Raw genomic sequence first — 19542 nt, forward strand, 5'->3', positions numbered from 1 at the left:
GAGCTCGGTTTATATTCGGAAACTCTCTGTGCTTCTGGTAAGAGACCCGCGGGGTTGTTATGTGTTATCGTGTTATCCTAACTCGTGCCGTTGATAGTTGGCCATACAATATGCTTCGTCGGTTGTGGTGAGTGTTCAACAACTTCTTTTTCCTCTGTGTGTTTGATCACAACTACGTACTAACATTCAATGCAACTAACTAGTTAATTCATTATTCTCGAATAATGCCTGCGGTCGCCGGGAAACGATATGTCACTTCCACAGCCGTCTTCCTCACCGAGGCCATTAAACTTGCCCTCTCGTTGACGGTGGCCCTATACGAAATATCCAAAAGAGCACCGGCATCCATGCCCGCGACGTCACTATTCTCTACATTATCCGATACCATTTTCTCGGGCGATAGCTGGAAGCTGGCTCTTCCAGCGCTGCTCTACACCGTAGCCAACTCTCTTCAGTACGTGGCTCTTTCCAATCTCGTACCGGCCACTTTCCAAATCACATATCAGGCAAAGCTGCTCTTTACGGCTATTTTCGGCCTGTTGATGTTACAGAAGTACACCCCGGCGCGCAACTGGGGATTGTTGCTCTTCCTCGCCATCGGCATTGTGCTTCTAAATGCCCCCGGCCATGGGTCGGGGCGCCTCGTGGCTAGAGATGGGTATGTGCATTTTCCGAGATCCATGGAAGAATGGAAGCAGGCAAAGGGTTACTCTCCAATGAACATTGTAAAGCGCTCTGCTAGCTACGAGGGCATCGAAGAGGATATATTGCTTGAGCACCCCCCTCTTGACGACCACTTAGGGTTGATTGCAACCCTCTTTGCTTGCGTCGCCTCTGCCCTTGCTGCGACGAGTTTTGAGAAAGTAATCATAGACAGTGTTGCGAAGACATCGATATGGATTCGTAATGTGCAGCTGGCTCTCTATTCCGTGGTCCCTGCCTTCTTCGTCGGTGTCATATTCCTTGACGGAGAGACTATTGCCAACCAGGGATTCTTTGCCGGCTATAGCTGGATAGTCTGGTTGATCATATTCATTCAGGCGATTGGCGGCATTGGTGCTGGCTTGACAATCGCATATGCAGACAGGACTGCGAAGACAACTGCAACGGGCCTCAGTCTCGTTGCAAGCATCTTGTCTAGTCTGTCTCTATTTGGTTTAAAATTGTCGGCAAATGTAAGCAAAGTCCCTCTCCAATCTACTTTAAACGGCAGCTAGGAAGACATACTCATTCTGTTAGTTCTGTATTGGCGCTGCCATAGTCCTGGTTGCGACTTTCTTATATGGCAGTTCTACGCCAAATACATCACCAATGACTAGAGTCAGGCCACCCCCAATTCGTATTGAGAGCTACGACACAGCTGAAGAAAAGAATAAACCGGCTCTCTCCCCTCTCAATGACTTTTCCATCAAACTTCCCACCACTCCCCTGCTCTCTGCCGCCGGCCTTTCAACGTCGCGTCCTGCGTCGCCGAGCCATTCAAGGGTAAAAACAAACCAGAATAACCCTGGTTATTTCCTCCACCCAGGCGAATAAGATGGATTCTTTGTATCGAATGAGAATATAAGTTTTAGAGATAAAGGGGGAGAGAAAGGATGTCTCCCTCTGATTGCCCTACATCGATGTTAACTACTCGGAACGAGTGCTTTTTTTGTTGTGCATGGGGCTTCTGCCATTTCTTGCTTAGCTAGATATTTGATATGACTTTATACAGGAATCCTCAAAGCCAGGAAAGATATGCCTAACATCTGGTGCTCGGTAGCCATGGATCCCGTGACTTCCAGGTAGGGTCCTTCCCTGCTTGATGCGCCGTCGCGATGAATCTCCGTCCCTCGCCGCACCTCACTCTATTGCTTTTTGTCTATCTGTATCAAAATACCATCCTCGTTCTGTGAAGCATTCAACTCCGGCCTCTCGTCGTCGTTAAAGATGTCTTTCAGTCACAGCAATCCAAACTTCATCGCAGCCGTAGAAGATGATGTTCCTTTTGACACATTTGGTGAGAGGGTCTTGTTTTACCGTCTCCAAGAATGAATGCTTTCTGACTAGGGTGACAGATCGCGAATTATTAGCTCAGCTTAGAGAGCAACAGGAGGACTCCCGGCCAGCAGCGAGACGAAACGGTTTCCAACACTCAGTGGGAAGTCTCTCAAATCAATTTACACAGGAGCGTCAGTGACGGAAATGTCTGTTCTATAGTTTGTTCATTGTGGCTCATGCAAAATCATTAGCACCTACTTGCCCTACATCGCCCGTCATAGGGCCGTACTCTAGTTCGCCAGACACAAGTTTCCAATCTAGTCCACTGCTGCGGTACTTCAGACCTAGTCAGCCTCAATTATACTCGACGCCGGCCTTTTCTGGAACACGGAACTGGACCACTATCATCGATGATAAGGCAGGGCATCAGTTGCCGGCTTCTCCTTCCTTGCCCCGTCAGATTTCCTTCAAACATGCGCCTCCCGTAGTCCAAGGCATTAACCTCATTGAAACCCAGGCTCTGCCGGACCGGTTTCGGGCCCTATTCCCTTACCCTCTATTCAATGCGGTGCAATCAAAATGTTTTACGCATGTTTACGAAAATGACTACAATGTTGTCGTGTCCGCTCCCACGGGAAGCGGCAAGACAGTCATCATGGAGCTCGCGATTTGCCGTCTAGTGAATATTCTGAAAGATGGATTATTCAAACTAGTGTATCAGGCTCCAACAAGAGCGTTGTGCTCTGAGAGATTCCGCGATTGGTCTACCAAGTTCACTTCCCTGGGCCTACAGTGTGCTGAGTTGACAGGAGATACGGATTATGCTCAGTCTAGACTGGTACAGACTGCCAGCATTATAATCACTACCCCTGAGAAATGGGACAGTATGACCAGAAGATGGAGAGATCACGCCAAGCTGATGCAGCTTATAAGGTTATTCTTGATTGACGAAGTCCATGTTCTTAATGAAACTCGCGGCGCAGCTCTTGAGGCCGTGATATCTCGGATGAAATCCGTCGGTTCCAACGTACGGTTCATCGCCCTGAGTGCTACGATACCGAACTCTGAGGACATTGCTACGTGGTTAGGCAAAAATGATACTCTGCAACATCTACCCGCCCACAAAGAACATTTTGGCGAAGATTTTCGTCCAACAAAACTTCAAAAATTTGTGTATGGCTATCCGTGCGCTGGAAACGACTTTGCTTTTGATAGGCTATGCGGATCGAAGTATGAAGATCTGTTCCGTTCTGTTCCAGTCCAACCAGTGTCGCTAACTTCTTGTTATTCTGTCAAATAGGCTCCCTGAGATTATTTCCAAACACTCAAACAGAAAGCCGATGATGATATTTTGCTGTACAAGAAACTCTGCTATTTCTACTGCAAAAGAACTCTCCAAACTATGGTCAAATACTATCCCCTACAAACGACTTTGGTCTGCTCCTGTAAAAATTCCAGTTGTCAAAAACGCTGATCTCAAAGGTGTGTCTCAATATTCTATTTTGAATCACTACTTACTCATCATGCTTTGGCATAGCACTTGTCAATGCGGGTGTGGCGTTCCATCATGCTGGTTTAGATAGCGAAGATCGTCATACTGTTGAAAAAGCATTTCTGGATGGCAAGCTGACTATCATATGCTGCACATCTACTCTCGCCGTGGGCGTTAATCTTCCTTGCTATCTTGTCATTGTCAAGAATACTGTCTGCTGGCAGGATGGTGGTTGCAAGGAATACACCGACTTGGAAATTATGCAGATGCTCGGCCGAGCTGGTCGGCCACAATTTGGCGGTAGTGCTGTCGCTGTTATATTAACCAAAAAAGAACGTGTTCCGTTCTATGAAAAAATGATATCGGGAACAGAACAACTGGAGAGCTGTCTACACTTGAACCTCATAGACCATTTGAATGCGGAGATTTCTCTAGGTACGATTTCGGACATTCAAAGTGCAATCAAATGGCTCGCCGGGACTTTTTTGTTTGTGAGACTCAGGAGAAACCCTACTCGTTACAAGTTGAAAGAGAATGCGGATCGAAGAGATGAAGATGAAGTGCTGCAACAAATTTGCGAGAAAGATGTGAAACTTCTCCAAGAGAGTGACCTCGTGTCTCAACAAGGTCCTATTAAATCTACTCCGTTCGGTGATGCTATGGCTAAGTACTACGTCAAGTTTGAGACCATGAAAACCATACTGTCATTGCCACCACGAGCAAAGATATCAGAAATTGTGAGTTTTTACTTGCCATATTATCATACCTATTAGACTAGGTGCTGAATTAATATGTTGTAGTTATCAGCGATATCTCAAGCAGAAGAATTCCATGAACTGCGGCTCAAGGCCTCGGAGCGCCCTTTCTACAGGGAACTCAATCGTGCTCATGGCATTAGATTCCCAATAAAAGTAGATGTGGCCCAGCATCCTCATAAGATATCACTTCTTATTCAGTCAGAGCTGGGTGCAGTTGATTTTCCCTCTGGCGAGCAGTTCCAGAAACATAAGCTCCAAGTTCAACAGGATAAAGCGATGGTGTTCAACCACATCAATCGTCTTATACATTGCATCATTGATTGTCAGATACACAATGAGGATGCCGTAGCTGTGAGAAACTCTTTAGAACTTGGTCGGAGCTTTGCCGGGCGGGTTTGGGAGAATTCTCCCCTTCAAATGAAACAAATCGAGCAAATCGGTGTCGTCGCCGTCAGGAAATTGGCCAGTGCAGGGATTACTACTATCCAGTCTTTGGAAGAAACAGAGGCGCACAGGATCGATACGATTTTGAGCAAGAACCCGCCATTCGGAATGAAAGTTCTTGCAAGACTTGCGGAATTTCCAAAACTACGTGTGACCATCAAAATGATAGGGAAAGTAAGTGGCGCGGTAACATTTATAGAGGGGCTGCTGATTGACCATTCTCCTTAGGCGAGTAAAGTCGGCAAATCGGTGAGAATCACCTTCAAGGTGGACACAGGTTTCTTGAATGAAAAGAAACCGACTTTCTTCCATAAACGCCCGGTATACGTCTGTTTTCTATCGGAGATCTCTGATGGTCGACTTGTTGACTTTCGGCGCATGAGGTAAGTAGTATTTAGTTATTATATACCCACACAGCATGCATATAATTGGCATTGAAAACTAGTGCGCAAAAGCTTCAAAACGACCATGAGATTCTACTGAATGCGGAGATTACAAATCCATTACAGCATATTACATGCTATGTTATGTGCGATGAAATTGGTATGTTTGCATGGACACTATGGGTTATGAAAATATAGCGCTGACTTAATCGACTAGGTGGAACGTGTCAATACGCAGAATTGAAGCCTAATGTTCCAGAATATTTCTTCTCTGGTGACTATTCTGACAAGATGCCCAAAACATCTGACAACTTTTCAATGAACACATCAAGGCGCAGAAATGGCGATATCCCGAAACCGACGAAGCTTTCGTCTCGCACTGAGAACTTCGATGATGATGATCTTCCAGATGACGCGTTTCTTGCTGCTAGTATGGGATTTCGTTTAGTTGCCCAAGTTTTATTTGTTCCTCAACTAACTGGTAATGTTAAAGGCTATGATATTGATAACAACCATTCCCAGCAGCAAACTCTCGCAGATCTAGCTCCTACTGAGTCTCGGGGAAGCGAGCGTGGTAAATGTGAGCATCCTCGCGACACGAATGGAGGACAGCCAGTTTTGCTTGATAATGGCAAATACAAGTGCAATCATAAGTGCAAAGACAAATCAACGTCCGTACTTCCTTACCCGTCCACACAGTGAGGCGAGTTTGGCTAACTAGGATACTAGGTGCAAACACTTCTGTTGTCGCGAAGGTCTTGACAAGCCTCCTAAACTCCATGATAAAACCACTTCCATGAAACCTCGTCAAGATGATCGGACAAAAAGCAGCCAGCTGGCGTTATCCGGTAACAAGCGAGGAAAGACGACGTCTAAGAAGAATACACATGAAGACAATGAGTTTTCATATGACGACGCAATTGACTACCTAGATCTTACTCAGCCAACCAGGCCGCAACTATCAAAATGTTACCTGACAAAGCAGCCGCAGAAGCAGAAAGCCTCTGACCGCGAAGCAATTGACTCGAAAGCAACACGGATGGCTAATTTAGACATCCTATCATCACAGACTGCTTTTTTAAAGAGCAGTCCTACGCTTGACAAATCCGAGAGAAATATTGCAGGTCGGAGGCACTCGCATGCTCATCGAAAGCATTCTTCAAGTGAATATGATGACAGCAGCTTGGATGAGCTTTTCTCTCCGGCGAGGCCTGTGGCACAGGAGATTTCAAAATCCGATTCTAGACCAAAAAAGCTAGGTGACGCTGTTGATCCGGACGGCAGTTTTGATCAGAATGAGTATTTGAGCAACCCACACATTGCAAGGACTGAGCAACATGCTCCGAGTATATTTCAGACATCAGTTACAGACGTATCCAAAATACTTTCGAAAAATGCGCCTAACTCAACGTCATTCGACACGGAGATTGTGCTGCCGCAAGTACTGCATGAAAAGGACATGGATCTTGATGCCGAACTGAAGGCCAAATCACTGAAACGGAGAGCTGAGCCATTGAATAATATCACAAGTAGCAGCAAGAACATATCTAAGCGCCCGAAGACTGAGACACAGTCAGTCTCTGCCGACCAGGATAATGAAGCACGCCGTCATCACTTGGTTTCGTCAAGTGAGTTGCAAGCTAGCTCAATGGATCAATCGCGAGCTCAAGATGAAGATATTGATCAATTGTTGCTGCAAGAATTTGGGGACATAGTCAATTTCTCCGGGATTTGACGTGTTCATCCTGCAGCCCATTCGTCATGGAAGGAAAAATTTGCTTGTGCACTTGAAAGAAATAAACTGCATAGGTAACTATCCTATATATGTAAGTAATCTCGCGACAGGAGCCTGCGAAGAAGCCATGAAAACATCTCGGGTATCTAACATTATAATGAGCTGTATCTCACCTAAATATATATTACAGGTTGTTTAGTAGTATACATATAATTTAACTTAACACAATTTGACAATGTTAAGCCTGGTTGACCTTTTTTTCAGAGCCAGATTGTGGTTCAGCATGCAATTAAAACCCTATATCTTCGATTCGCGGCGAGCACGCAAGCCCTTGAGGCGCAGTCGACCGGTCCTATGTTTTGACTCTGGCTCTGGCTCTGAGTCTGAGGGCAAAGATTCTGGTGCTTTAAGTCCAACTGGCTGGATAGTCCCATCAAACCCAGTGGCTTTCATAATAGACCACCGAACAGCATTAATACCAAGATAGCTCTTGTCAACAGCCGCATTTACTTTTCTTGTTGCGCAGCAGCTGAGAATCTCGCCCAGCGCGCCGGGGCCTTCCCCCATACTTGGATCAGGTTGAACAGTCGACCTGACATCTTCGAGTAATTTTTGGAGTCTTTCAAGTCTCACTCCGCTGACGGCTCGTTGGACATGGAAGTCTGTCAGTTTCTTCGATTTGCTGGAGAGAATACGGTCAACTTTGGAGATGATGATTTGATGCGAGATTCCATATTTGCGGAGTAAGGATAAGATTTGATTATCGGTGTCTTTGAAACCATGCAGCAGGTCGATGAGGACGTACGTTCGTCGGAGTCTGCAATATTCGCTGTCAATCAGGTGCTTTAAGCATGCTTGTCTGCAAGGGATGGGGCAAAGACGCACTGTTTACGTTTTTGCAAATATTTCATAATCTCCACACCTTGTGCACTTTGACTTGCCTTGCCGTATCCGGGCATGTCGAGCAAGACAATCTTCGATTCCCCCCCTTTTGTACCCCCAATTCCAAAGGCATTCATTATCTTCGTTCTACCCGGTGTTCCAGAAGCATAGCATATATCCTCGCCCAATATGGCATTAATGAGGGAGCTTTTTCCGACATTCGAGCGTCCCAAAAAGGCTACTTCGGGCTCCTTGGAATCTCCGGGGATGGTACGAAACTGCGCCGCTGAGAATAGCTTCACGGGTGAATGGCGCGAAGGGGCGAAGAAGCGCTGGGCTGCTTGAAGGTCTGATTGTAGGGGTGGTTCGGTGTCCCAATATGCTGCTAGGTCAGTTGGTTTGAGGTCGTCGAATATTATGCGTCCAGGTGCTTTCCTGTCGCTGGTTTGCGACTTGGTTGTTGTTGATTGAAGACATCGCTTTTGCTGTTGATGTTGCTGTTGCGATATTCGCGATCCTGTGCCGTAGAGTCTGTGTGCTGATAGCAAGGGTGGTTTCCTCATTGTTATGGAAGGTTCTAAGACTGAAATCACTAAGCTATCGGTTATATCAGAAATGCAGGACGGAGTTTGGAAGGTTTGGCAAAAAAAGCTCCGGCGCTAATACTGATCCGCCGCAGTAGTTCCCCGCTGCATCATCATCGACAATCTTGAACAGCTGAAGAATCAAATCTGTTGCGCATCTCTTATATATTGTTAAATTATCTTGATTGAACTCTGCCAGTCAAGATGATTAACGCTGTTCTGGTGTTTAATAACACGGGACAGCCACGTCTGACCAAGTTCTATACACAGCTTGTACGCTATCCTACTTCTGCTATGAACCTCGTGTCTAATGGCAAGCAGGCGCTTATGAAGAACTGACATGCCATATAGGATACTCAAATCCAGCAAAAGCTCATCAAACAAATATACGACCTCGTCTCTCAACGCCCTCCGTCGGCATGCAACTTCCTCCCTTTACCTCCTATCCTATCGCAAGGCGCAAGCTCCAAAGCAGCCAGCGGGCCCTCCGATGCACCAACACAAATCACATATCGTACATACGCTACTCTCTCATTTATCATGATCTCGACATCCACCGAATCACCGCTCGCGCTGATCGACCTTATCCAGGTCTTTGTCGAGGCGCTCGATAGACTGTTTCAGAACGTGTGCGAGTTGGATCTTATATTCGGATACGAGACACTGCACGCCACGCTGAGCGAAATGATAGTTGGTGGCGTCGTTATTGAGACGAATCTAGATAAGATCGTGGCAGGGGTTAAGGCTCAAGAGGGCTCACGAGGGAAAAAGACTGCGATTGATGCCGCTAGTTCGGTCGGGATACCGGGACTGGGGTCTTGGAGATGATGGGTTGTACTATATATGGGTTACGATCACTTTGCATTTCTAGCGACATGTAAATTTAATGCACTTTCAATGAATATGAGATACCAAGAGTCGGACTCATCTTGACGCAGGACATGGCGCACGTGAGAGATGCAGATAAGGGCTAGCCCTAATCTACCCTCCCTAATAAGGGATAGCCGCGTTGTGGATAGTCTGTCCATATTATTGGCTCAGTGGGCGCACAGACCAGACCCACTGGGTTCGCTTATTGTTCGCGCACGGAAACTTATAACTTCCTCGACAGCCGCTTGGATTATTTCTTCTCTTCTTCGTCCCCCTGTTAAGTCAACACAGTGCATATCCAGCACCCGACCATCGCCAATCGACAACATGGTAAGCTAGACACTTCACAATGACTCCGCAAGAGTCTTCCCATGAGCTCTCAGAGAGATCCAATTTCCTCTGCATTGAGATGCACGTCTCAATCGACCAAAGACGCCAAAAGTCTTTAGGCAAAGCAATTCCGCCAATGCTTGTCTACAGATGATGAGTGTTTTTTCTGCAAAGAAACATCCTCTTCACTGTGGACAGCTTGGTGATGATTTGGCTTGAGCCATGAGTTCGTTTTATGTGCAACGGCAGAAATGTCTTGCAGTATTGCGAATTCGTGTTGCTCTCTAGAGTTCAAAGAAGATTACAGCATGTGGTGGAACACGATTTGCTGATTTCTTCTTTTCTCAATGACAGCCTCCAAAGGGTAAGAAAGTTGCTCCCGCCCCCTTCCCTCAGGGCAAGGCCGGTGCCAGCAAGAAGACCAAGGTGAGTCCAAAAATTTTTTTTAGCCTCGTTCAATAAGTATACGTCGTTGCTAACAATACCTAGAACCCTCTTATCGAGTCCCGCTCCCGCAACTTCGGTATCGGCCAGGACATCCAGCCTAAGCGCAACTTGTCCCGCTTCGTCAAGTGGCCCGAGTACGTCCGTCTTCAGCGCCAGAAGAAGATCTTGAACCTCCGTCTCAAGGTCCCTCCTGCCATTGCCCAGTTCTCCAACACCCTCGACCGCAACACCGCCGCCCAGACCTTCAAGCTTCTCAACAAGTACCGCCCTGAGTCCAAGGCCGAGAAGAAGGAGCGTCTCCTCAAGGAGGCCACCGCCGTTGCCGAGGGCAAGAAGAAGGAGGATGTCTCCAAGAAGCCATACGCCGTCAAGTACGGTCTCAACCACGTTGTCGGTCTTGTTGAGAACAAGAAGGCTTCTCTTGTCCTGATTGCTCACGACGTTGACCCCATTGAGTTGGTTGTCTTCCTGCCCGCTCTTTGCCGCAAGATGGGTGTTCCTTACGCCATCATCAAGGGCAAGGCTCGTCTCGGAACGGTTGTCCACAAGAAGGTTTGTTCTGTCTTGTCCTTGTTAACTTGAGTGTACTGTTCTAACTCCTTTGTCAAGACCGCTGCTGTCGTTGCTCTGACCGAGGTCCGCTCCGAGGACAACTCCGAGTTCTCCAAGCTCGTCTCCGCCATTAAGGAGGGTTACTCTGACAAGTACGAGGAGAACCGCCGTCACTGGGGTGGTGGTATCATGGGTGCCAAGGCCAATGATCGCCAGGAGAAGAAGCGCAAGGCTGTCGAGGCCGCCATCAAGATTTAAACGAAGCCTTGATGAGTGAACGTCCAAAGAAAAAATGAAAAAGTTTTTCTTTTTGGCTGTGATTTAGCTTCGACAGGTTTATCTATCTGTTGGTCTATCATTGCCTTTTTTTTATAAACAAAAAAAGTTGCACCTTAAATGAAGAGATGACCTTCACATGTTTCTTTTCTATTTCCTTACAGATACCCCCTTCATACTACCGTTAAATGCCAATTTTTCCTTGATGCTTGGATCAAGGTTATGAAAGTCTCGCCTGTATGCAGTAAGGAATCAATGGATTAGTTAGGTTTGTCTTTGTTTCACAAAAGGGTTGTAAATGTCCAAGAAGCAGGCGAGTAAAGTATTTTGTGCGTGAAGGAATAACCGACTTATCCACTTTGTACACACGTTCAGCTTAGCTTTAGACTTACGCTACGCTCTATCTAAATCCAGCTGGCCAACGCCACACCTGCACCATGCATAAGGCATGACCATGAGTTATATAGACGCTTATTGAAATGAGACCAAAACTCCTCAATCTGTCTGGTGAACCAAATCCAGTAGCATGATTAAATAGATAAGATTAAAACTCGAGAAAAAAAAAAATAAGACAAGAAAAGCTGATATGTAGTCCAGTCCCGCCAATCAGCTCCAGAAAAGAAAAATATACACCGTCAGGAAAAGAAAAACCGCCCCATTCATTGCAAGTATGAGCGGGGAAAGGAACACGCCCTTCTGAGAAAGAGTAAAAGAAAAAGTTTCGGTCGTAGACAGTCATTGCATTGGGGTATCTTTTTCTTCCATACAGTTCTGATAAAGATTGATATACCTAATCTAATATTTTAATGGGCCGATGGCGGAGGCCGGGAGAGACCTTGTCGAGCCTGCTTGGTATATGTTGTTAGTTTGAAAGCCAGGCAAAAAGGGACGGGAAATAAGAAGCTAGCCTACCTTCATCTGTTCGATTCTAGCTTTTAATTGACTTGTTACTTCTGCTGCTCGTTTCCAGTTTTCGGCTGGTTCGGCGGATCGGGTCGTTATAGACGGTTGTTCCTCGCTATTATTGCTACTGGCTGATGCATAGCGAGCGGTAGGTCGGCTAGGGCTGCCTCTGCTTGAAAGACTCTGTCCGATGGGAGGACTGAATTTCCTGCGACCAAAGGTAGAATCCAGATTCGTTTCTGCGGTGGGTGAACCAAACCCGTTGTTTTCCTTGTCTTCGCTTGGGCTGGAGACGTAGCTTGGAGGTCGAGTGCTTTCTAATCGCGAACTCATATAATGTCCATGACGGGAGCCATTGCTGTTATAGGTACCGGTGTCGGGCGAATAGGGGCCATTGTCTGAGACCCCAGTGTTGAGACCATCCGAAAGGACAGTTGGGGGACTCATCGCTGAGGCGCGCACCGCCCTAGCCAGTTCACGCTTGAGACGTTCAATTTCACGTTGTTGTTTCTGGACTGTTTGTTCCGCCGTCTCTGCATCACTGCGTGCACGTACTAACTGCGTTTCTTTCGCTTTGATGCTCAACACATCTCTCGTATGATCCTCGATCAGTTGTGCATTCTGGTTTTGAAGCTCTGTGACTTGAGACGTAAGCTTCGTCTTGTCTGATTTTAGGTCGTCGTTCATCCTCGAGAGGCGGTCTCGCTCGAGGCGAAGCTCTTCTAATTCGGCACGCTCAACTGCTGCGAGACCAGACACGACAGGTGCGGGAGCGGGTGCCACCTCTGTTGACGCCGCCGCAGGCTTGCTGATTGGGCGACCTGCCAGGCCACGTCCTAAACCGAATTTTGGCTGTGCTGGCGCCGGCGTCGGCGGAGCGTCATCAAGAGGCGGAGAGGATACACGACGCTTAGGAGATCCTTGAGAAGCTGCTGCGGCACCGCCAACACCGGGAATACGTCGCTGCATCTTCAATCCAGAACCAGGAGTAGCCAGACCTGGCTTGGGAATACCACCCGGGCGTGCAAGTCCGGGCTTGGCCACAGCTTTTGGTTTCGGGGGTGGAGATGCCTCTTCGGGGGGGGGTGCAGCAACAGGGGCAGCCTTTTTCAACCCCAGAGCTGGTTTCCTTGCGCCTGGAGCGGCAGTCTTTTTTGCAACCGGCGCGGGTTTAGGAGGTGCGATGATCGGCTTGGGGCGATCCTTGGCCTTGACTTCGGCTGTCTCGAAATACTCTTTGATCTTAGACTTCCTAATCTCGTCTAAGCCATCAAGGTAAGGGTTCATCGCTCGTTCGCCCATGATTTTCATCAGCGTTCCTAGAATCTCTGCAGCACCCGATCGTGTAACTTCGCTCGACTCTGTAAGTAATCTGATGGCGGCTTCCGCTATTGACTTCACTTCAGGTTTCGCGGGCACATCGCGGGTCGTTCTTAGGCACCTAATTAGAAACTTCAGGGTTTCTTGTTTGACTTGCGGGTTCTTGTGTTTCAAGAATTCAAATATATCCTCCAGGCATTCAGATAGACTGGTAGAACCGAACACGGAATCCAATGCTTGGCCCAATGCGTCGGCAACGGACTGCTTCTTCTCTTTTAGACGCTCCATAATCGGTGCCATGATTGACGAGCGGTATTTTGCAAATGCAGAACGCAGTCCCTTCGCAAGCAAGTCGACGCAATTAGCAGCGACTGTAACGACTGCAACATTTGCATCCTTCATAGATTTCGCAAGTGCCTTCACAATCTCGTCGAATGGTCCATCCTGAATTCGAGGAACATTGAGGGCAGTATACAATTCATCCAATGATTCTTTCCTGTCCTTCCACTTTGTCGAGCTTAATTGTTCGTGCAGATTTTTTGGTACTTTCGGCATCACGTCGACAGGCTCTGCGAGGTCGAATTGGTCCATATCACCCCCGTCATCTTCTCCGTAATCTTCCTCAGCCTCACCGGCATCATCCCCACCGGCTGCGGGCGCTGCAGCCATTGACTCCTGTTGTGCCCTCGTTAATCGCTCTTGTTTTGGTGGAGCCTCTTCTTTAACCTTTTCGAATAGTTTGTCCAGATCCTGTTGTTGTACTGGTTTCAAATCGTTCCAGAAAACAGGCTTCATGGCCTCTTTAAGCCACCGGTAAAGCTCTACACTTAGATTCTGTGCTTCAGCACGGACATTCTTATCAGCATGCCCAAAGACTTTGGGTAGAATTTTCAGGACAGGTTTCGGGTCAACAAGCTTGCAGCCGTAATTATGATATATAGCTGTGATAGCAGCCAGGCCTGCGGCGACCACTTTTGGTTGCTTGGCTGATAAAACGGGGAGTAAATCTTCTATGACGGGATCGGATTTGTCGAGTTCTATGCACAGCAAGAGAGCCTCAAGCGCATTTGCCTTCGCAGCAGGACGTGTCGAAGGAAGACCCTTTTCAGCGATGGCCGGGACCGCAACACCTCGCGACCTAGTTTCGAGTAAGGGTTAGAGATATAGATGCTTACGTGTGTACAAGACGATGCGATGGATTACCTTGTGCAGGCCTGAACACCCCCATATTTCAAAAACGCGCAGTAGGCTGCTAAACCTTCTTGTTGGGCGGCAACGTTGGAGTCGGCAACAACGCCCTTCCACATGGAGGGATCTTGTAAGAATGGCGTGAATACGGGATCTGATTCATCTGGCGTCTTTTCAAACTGCTTGACTGCATCTTCATATCCTTCCTTCCTGACTTTCCAAACCTATAAGAATATCAACTCATACATCAGTTTTGCCGCCAGATAGCCCCACGGTAACAGGGCGGATTGACCTTGTGTGAAAAGCGATCTGCTAAGGGCAGAGACGAGAAATCCTCTTCGCCGTCAGCCATGTTTGCGGGTTGCAGGCAATAAAGGCGCTGCCAATATTTCTTTCCTGGAAGCCATTTACCCATCTTATTAGCACCTCATCGAAAGAGAACGCAGCAAAACGCATCAAATCAAGCCCTCTGTTTTCAGAGCGCCCTGGGGAGGGAGGGAAAGCGGTTGCGGGAAAAAAGAAGACGTCGGCGAAATCTGGTATTTACCTTAAAAACTTCTATAGCAGTGATTCGCGCAGTCTCTGCGAAACAGCTGGTGTCGGTCTTGCGACAACAGTCGGCGATTTGTCTAGTGTCAACGAGTCGAATCAACAAGTCGGGGCGGGGAGCGCCTTGAGTTTCGGGTCATGCGTTTGGCGGTCGAGGCAAGGGAGAGACAAAGGCGATGTTAGTATTTAGAAAGAAACAAAAAAGGACACAAGGACGCTCTCTCCCTGCATCAGTCGCTCTTTGTGTGTTTTGTGTTGTTGATGATGTCGGAGATGTCAACAAAAGTTCGTTTGGGTCCATCACCCAGGGGAACCAATGGCCGCCGGGCTTGGCGCCCGCGATGCTAACCCTAACCCTAGCAGCACTCGATTGTAACTTGTCACGACCATATCTATGGAGCTATTTGCATATATCAGTACATACTACGAACGTCTTGAGTAGTGGAGTGCTGGCTTATCGCTCGGCGAGGGCTTTTATTTCCACTCGGATCCGCAAGATCTAGCGGGGTAATTTGCGTTATTCCTCCTTTGCCCCTCCAACATCGATTTGTGAAGATATATCTCGCTACACTGCCTGGATATTATATACGCACATCATGTCAGATCCAGATCCTATAACTCAATTCTGCGAGGCTCTTGCTGAAAAAGCATCGCGAGATCCGGGGTTGCCAGTGCCCAACCCGACACCAGCATGTTGGCAAAGCGAGCCCCATGAACTCGCAAACCACCAGTCTGCAACGCTGCCAGCTGAGCTGGATGTTGCAATCATCGGCTCTGGAATAACCGGCATTAGCACAGCATACCATCTGCTGCAGCAACAGGCGAACCTCCGAGTCACCATCCTTGAAGCACGCAGTCTCACGTCAGGGGCTACGGGTCGAAATGGTGGACATTGTAAGGAGGATCCGTATGATGACTATATAGAGCTAAAAGAGCTCTTTGGCAAGGAAGGGGCCAAGAAGATCGTCAAGTTTCGGCTTGCTCAGCTGGATGCAATGGTGGAATTGGCCGGGAAACTGGGGTCGGATGCTGAGAAGTTGAGCCTACTAAGACGTGTGGACAGCTTGGATGTCTTTTATGATGAAGATTCTTTTGAGCGTGTCAAAGAGAAAGTTGCGGATTATCTTGAGGATTTTCCAGAGCAGAAAGACGTGTGGCTAGTCCACGAGGGAAGCGATATGAATGAGGTTTGTGTTACTTGAGAACTCTTGTTGCTTGTTGCCTGGCACTCATCATTCACAGAAATTCGGTACCATCAATGCTGCTGGATGCATCACAGGTCCAGCCGGTGCTCTCTGGCCATACAAGCTGGTCGGTGCTGTAACAACGCACATTTCAAACCGAGAGTTATACCCGAACGTGACAATTGAGACACACACCCCCGTTGAGAATATATCTACAACGGATCACACCGATTACCCATTCGTGCTCAAGACCTCTAGGGGTGACCTCAAGGCAACACATGTCATTCACTGCACAAATGGGTTTGCGGCCCATCTACTCCCAGGGCTTAGGGGGAAGCTATATCCCATTCGCGGGCAAATGACACGACAAGCTGCCGCACCGGCGTTTCCGCGATTGGGGGACCGTCGTTCATGGATATTGCATTATAATTTGGGTTATGATTACGTTACTCAGTCGCCTAATTCGACGGGCGATATCTACCTCGGCGGTGGCTTCCTGAAGGCCCTCGTTACAGGCCAAGTATCAGTTGAAGATGCCGATGTTGGTAGTATCAGAGACGACCTACAAAACGAAACAGCGCTTGCGACGATTGAAGTTGCAGTTCAAAAGCGACTACAGCATGGGAATGGGACGCGTGTCGTGGATAGGTGGACTGGCATTATGGGGTTCACAATAGACAACAACCCAATCGTCGGGAAGATTCCATATGAAATATCTGAGAGGAAACCAGCGTCGGGCAAAGGCAGGGAATGGATAGCCGCAGGGTTTTGTGGTAACGGTATGGTCAATTGCTGGCTCACGGGAAAGGCGATTGCAGAAATGCTTCTGAAGGGAGAGGATGCAGTGGAGGACTGGTTTCCCATCGAGGAGTACGCATGTTCCCCGGAGCGCCTGCAAAAGACGGCGTTGGTTGATAGATTTTTGTCGTTTGTCAGAGACGGTGTTGTGTGAGCTGTATATTTATAGATACGTGTATGCATCTAGACAGTGGACGAAATATCTCGTCAAGTCCACCTGGGTGAGAACCAATCTGCAAGTCTATTAACTTTTGAAGGAAAAAAGTAGATATCCATATGCCCGTGGGGGGAAAAAACGAAAGAAAAGCATAAAAAGAAGACATAACCATCCCGCATTATATACTATCTTTGGCCGCTGCTGCAACCGCCCTCTCTAATTGAAGATACTTCTCTTCAGCTCCTTTGATGCAAGCAATGTTTGCACCCAACTTATTCAAAGTCTCCACGTACTCATCGTATTCATCGGAGTCAAAGACTATACCTCCGCCCGCTTGTAAATATGCCACGCCGTCCTTGACAAGCATCGTTCGCAGTGCAATACAGGTGTCCATATCACCAGCGATCGTACATGATCCATCGGCACTGACCCTATCGTAGCCAAAATATCCGACTGCTCCTGCATAGACTCCACGTTTCTCGCCTTCCAGTTCACTGATCAGCTGCATGGCGCGCACTTTGGGGGCTCCAGAGACAGTTCCTGCAGGGAAGATGGAACGGAAAGCATCGAATCGGGTCTTGCCCGGTCGAAGTACACCGGATACTTGAGACACAAGGTGCTGGACATGCGAGAATTTCTCGACGACCATAAGCCGATCAACCTGAGTGGTCATGGGGTCGCATACTCGGTTGACGTCGTTTCGAGCTAGATCCACGAGCATCACGTGCTCGGCACGGTCTTTCAAACTTCCTCGCAGCTCAGCAGCAAGCGCTTCATCTTCCTCGGTGGTTTGGCCTCTTTTGACAGTTCCAGCAATTGGATGGGTGATGATGCGGCCTTTTTCCTCCCTGACCAGAAGCTCGGGGCTGGCACCTACAAGTTGGAAGTCGGTGCAGTCAATATAGAATAGATACGGAGACGGATTGACTGAGCGAAGGTGTCGGAAGAGGTTGAAAGGGTGGAGCGAGGTTGGGCGGGCTAATCTCTGTGAAGGGACAGCTTGGAATATGTCGCCAACGTTGATGTGCTCCTTAAGTTTCGTCACATGGCTCTCGTAGCCTGCCTGCCCAATGTTTGATGTGTATTCCTGGTTGGGGATAATGGGTTTCTGCAGAGGGAGAGGAATGTTTGGCTGTGAAAGGATGTCGATCTTCTCCTGCAAAATTCGCTGGCCTTTGCGATATTCCGCCTCCAGATCCGAATCGTTCTCGGGGATAGGGATATATGTTATGATTTTAACGACCTGGAAAAAGTGGTCAATGGCGACTATGGTGTCGAAAAGCATGAATAGAGACTCCGGGACACCGAGCACATCCTTCAGCGGCCGTGCTGTTGTCGGTTCGAAGTATCGGATACAGTCGTATCCTACGTAGCCAATAGCACCTCCGGTCAACGGAGGCAGTTTCAGGCCGGGTACCGTTGCACTGCGAAATTGGCTAAGCTCTTGTTCGAGAATTGGCAGAGGGTCGCATTCCGGGCCATGACCAAGGCCTGTTTTGATAACTTTCCTGGGGTCTAACATCACAGTCAATCAGCCAATCAATCAATCCATGGGTTCACCTAAACGCTTCAGTGTGGTGTATACCTGCTCCAACGAAACTGTATCGCCCTATTGTCTCCGTAGTAGCGGCACTTTCGTACAAGAATGATTGTTTCGAGCTGGTTTTGCGCATGTGTTAAAATGTGGAAGAGACCCAAGCAGCAGAGACGACGACTCAGACTCACTTGGCGGCAATTCTCAGATAAGCAAGTGTGGGAGTCAGGAGCTCGCCCGGAATGGATGTCGTCAATGGAAGAAGATTTGGAGGGTTTGCGGAGTTTCGTGCCTTAGCGATAACGTCGCGTGCGACCTCCAGGGAGGGCACTACGGTGGCCTGAACACGGCGTCAGTACGCATTGGCCGCGGCGATCTGAAAACGATGTGAAATGACTGACCGGTATAGACATAATGTGGCGTTCTATGTGTTCTTCCAAGGGTAAGGCTCGGTGGATAGCGACAAAAGGTCCTACCGACCAACACAAGGCATATTACCGCGAGACGAAGCCAATTGATTCTGTTGCTCGGTACGAGAGCAGTAGTCAATGCACTGATCTAAGGATCAAGAAGGGATTGTTTGAATAAAAAAACAATGTCGGTTGTCTGCCCCGGTGGTGAGTCAGAATCATGGCTATCTCAACCCGCAGAATATATTTAGGTATTCACTCACCGCCAACGGGCAGCCCCGCCCTGGGGATTTTCCATCTAGTAAGTACTTACATTGTAACTATCCAGTGTCCAAACACTGTGCAGAGTAGAAAAGACTTGTTTATCAGGAAATAAGCCCTCGATTACCATGGAGAGTTTGACTAGAAGGAGTATCTGATTACATTCTACGTTCATTGAGCACAGCCGGAAAAATAGCTCCCTTCAGCAGATATCTCAGAGGAGTGGATTTATCCTCAAATCCAACTGCCGAGTTGGCTAGCAGATATAGAGGCTGGCCGATTTGAAGCCTGATAGTAATATTCTATCTACTGTCGCTCGTTCCTAAAGGTAAATCCACCCTTGAAACATGGCGCTACTCCAAGTCCTAAACGTAGTGAGTATTGCGAGCTAGTAGAATCAAACTCACAGTTAGGGCCTAGACCAGTCGTTTACACCGTGCACTCTGAATTATAACTTAATAGTGCATCTAATTCTTGAGTGAAAGTAGAGACACGCCATAAAACT

At 47.9% G+C, this 19542-nt stretch overlaps 7 protein-coding genes across 7 annotated transcripts; 4 read left to right on the top strand and 3 right to left on the bottom strand.

Annotated features, from left to right (window-relative positions):
• Window positions 1-224: 224 nt before the first annotated feature.
• On the top strand, window positions 225-1536 carry UA08_03770 (hypothetical protein; the record flags this gene model as incomplete). Its single annotated transcript, XM_020266106.1, has 2 exons — window positions 225-1175; window positions 1240-1536. 2 exons carry the CDS (start codon window positions 225-227, stop codon window positions 1534-1536), a joined length of 1248 nt encoding a protein of 415 aa, XP_020121727.1.
• A 393-nt stretch (window positions 1537-1929) lies between these two features.
• On the top strand, window positions 1930-6792 carry UA08_03771 (hypothetical protein; the record flags this gene model as incomplete). Its single annotated transcript, XM_020266107.1, has 11 exons — window positions 1930-1999; window positions 2058-2171; window positions 2232-3210; window positions 3281-3462; window positions 3518-4209; window positions 4273-4848; window positions 4903-5057; window positions 5120-5217; window positions 5275-5487; window positions 5551-5728; window positions 5787-6792. 11 exons carry the CDS (start codon window positions 1930-1932, stop codon window positions 6790-6792), a joined length of 4263 nt encoding a protein of 1420 aa, XP_020121726.1.
• Window positions 6793-7089: 297 nt separating this feature from the next.
• On the bottom strand, window positions 7090-8237 carry UA08_03772 (hypothetical protein; the record flags this gene model as incomplete). The annotated part of the gene is made up of 2 exons (XM_020266108.1): window positions 7090-7609; window positions 7678-8237. 2 exons carry the CDS (start codon window positions 8235-8237, stop codon window positions 7090-7092), a joined length of 1080 nt encoding a protein of 359 aa, XP_020121725.1.
• A 1218-nt stretch (window positions 8238-9455) lies between these two features.
• On the top strand, window positions 9456-10715 carry UA08_03773 (60S ribosomal protein L8-B; the record flags this gene model as incomplete). The annotated part of the gene is made up of 4 exons (XM_020266111.1): window positions 9456-9458; window positions 9813-9884; window positions 9948-10457; window positions 10515-10715. The coding sequence occupies 4 exons, from the start codon at window positions 9456-9458 to the stop codon at window positions 10713-10715; spliced, it is 786 nt and encodes a 261-aa protein (XP_020121724.1).
• Window positions 10716-11536: 821 nt separating this feature from the next.
• On the bottom strand, window positions 11537-14496 carry UA08_03774 (hypothetical protein; the record flags this gene model as incomplete). Its single annotated transcript, XM_020266112.1, has 4 exons — window positions 11537-11578; window positions 11646-14094; window positions 14160-14368; window positions 14437-14496. 4 exons carry the CDS (start codon window positions 14494-14496, stop codon window positions 11537-11539), a joined length of 2760 nt encoding a protein of 919 aa, XP_020121723.1.
• Window positions 14497-15289: 793 nt separating this feature from the next.
• On the top strand, window positions 15290-16829 carry UA08_03775 (hypothetical protein; the record flags this gene model as incomplete). The annotated part of the gene is made up of 2 exons (XM_020266113.1): window positions 15290-15880; window positions 15936-16829. 2 exons carry the CDS (start codon window positions 15290-15292, stop codon window positions 16827-16829), a joined length of 1485 nt encoding a protein of 494 aa, XP_020121504.1.
• Window positions 16830-17010: 181 nt separating this feature from the next.
• Window positions 17011-18779, bottom strand: UA08_03776 (Anthranilate synthase component 1; the record flags this gene model as incomplete). The annotated part of the gene is made up of 4 exons (XM_020266114.1): window positions 17011-18347; window positions 18418-18491; window positions 18558-18706; window positions 18768-18779. The coding sequence occupies 4 exons, from the start codon at window positions 18777-18779 to the stop codon at window positions 17011-17013; spliced, it is 1572 nt and encodes a 523-aa protein (XP_020121249.1).
• Window positions 18780-19542: the final 763 nt, after the last annotated feature.

This window comes from Talaromyces atroroseus (assembly GCF_001907595.1).
Source record: "Talaromyces atroroseus strain IBT 11181 chromosome Unknown scaffold_3, whole genome shotgun sequence".
Lineage (NCBI taxonomy): Eukaryota > Fungi > Ascomycota > Eurotiomycetes > Eurotiales > Trichocomaceae > Talaromyces > Talaromyces atroroseus.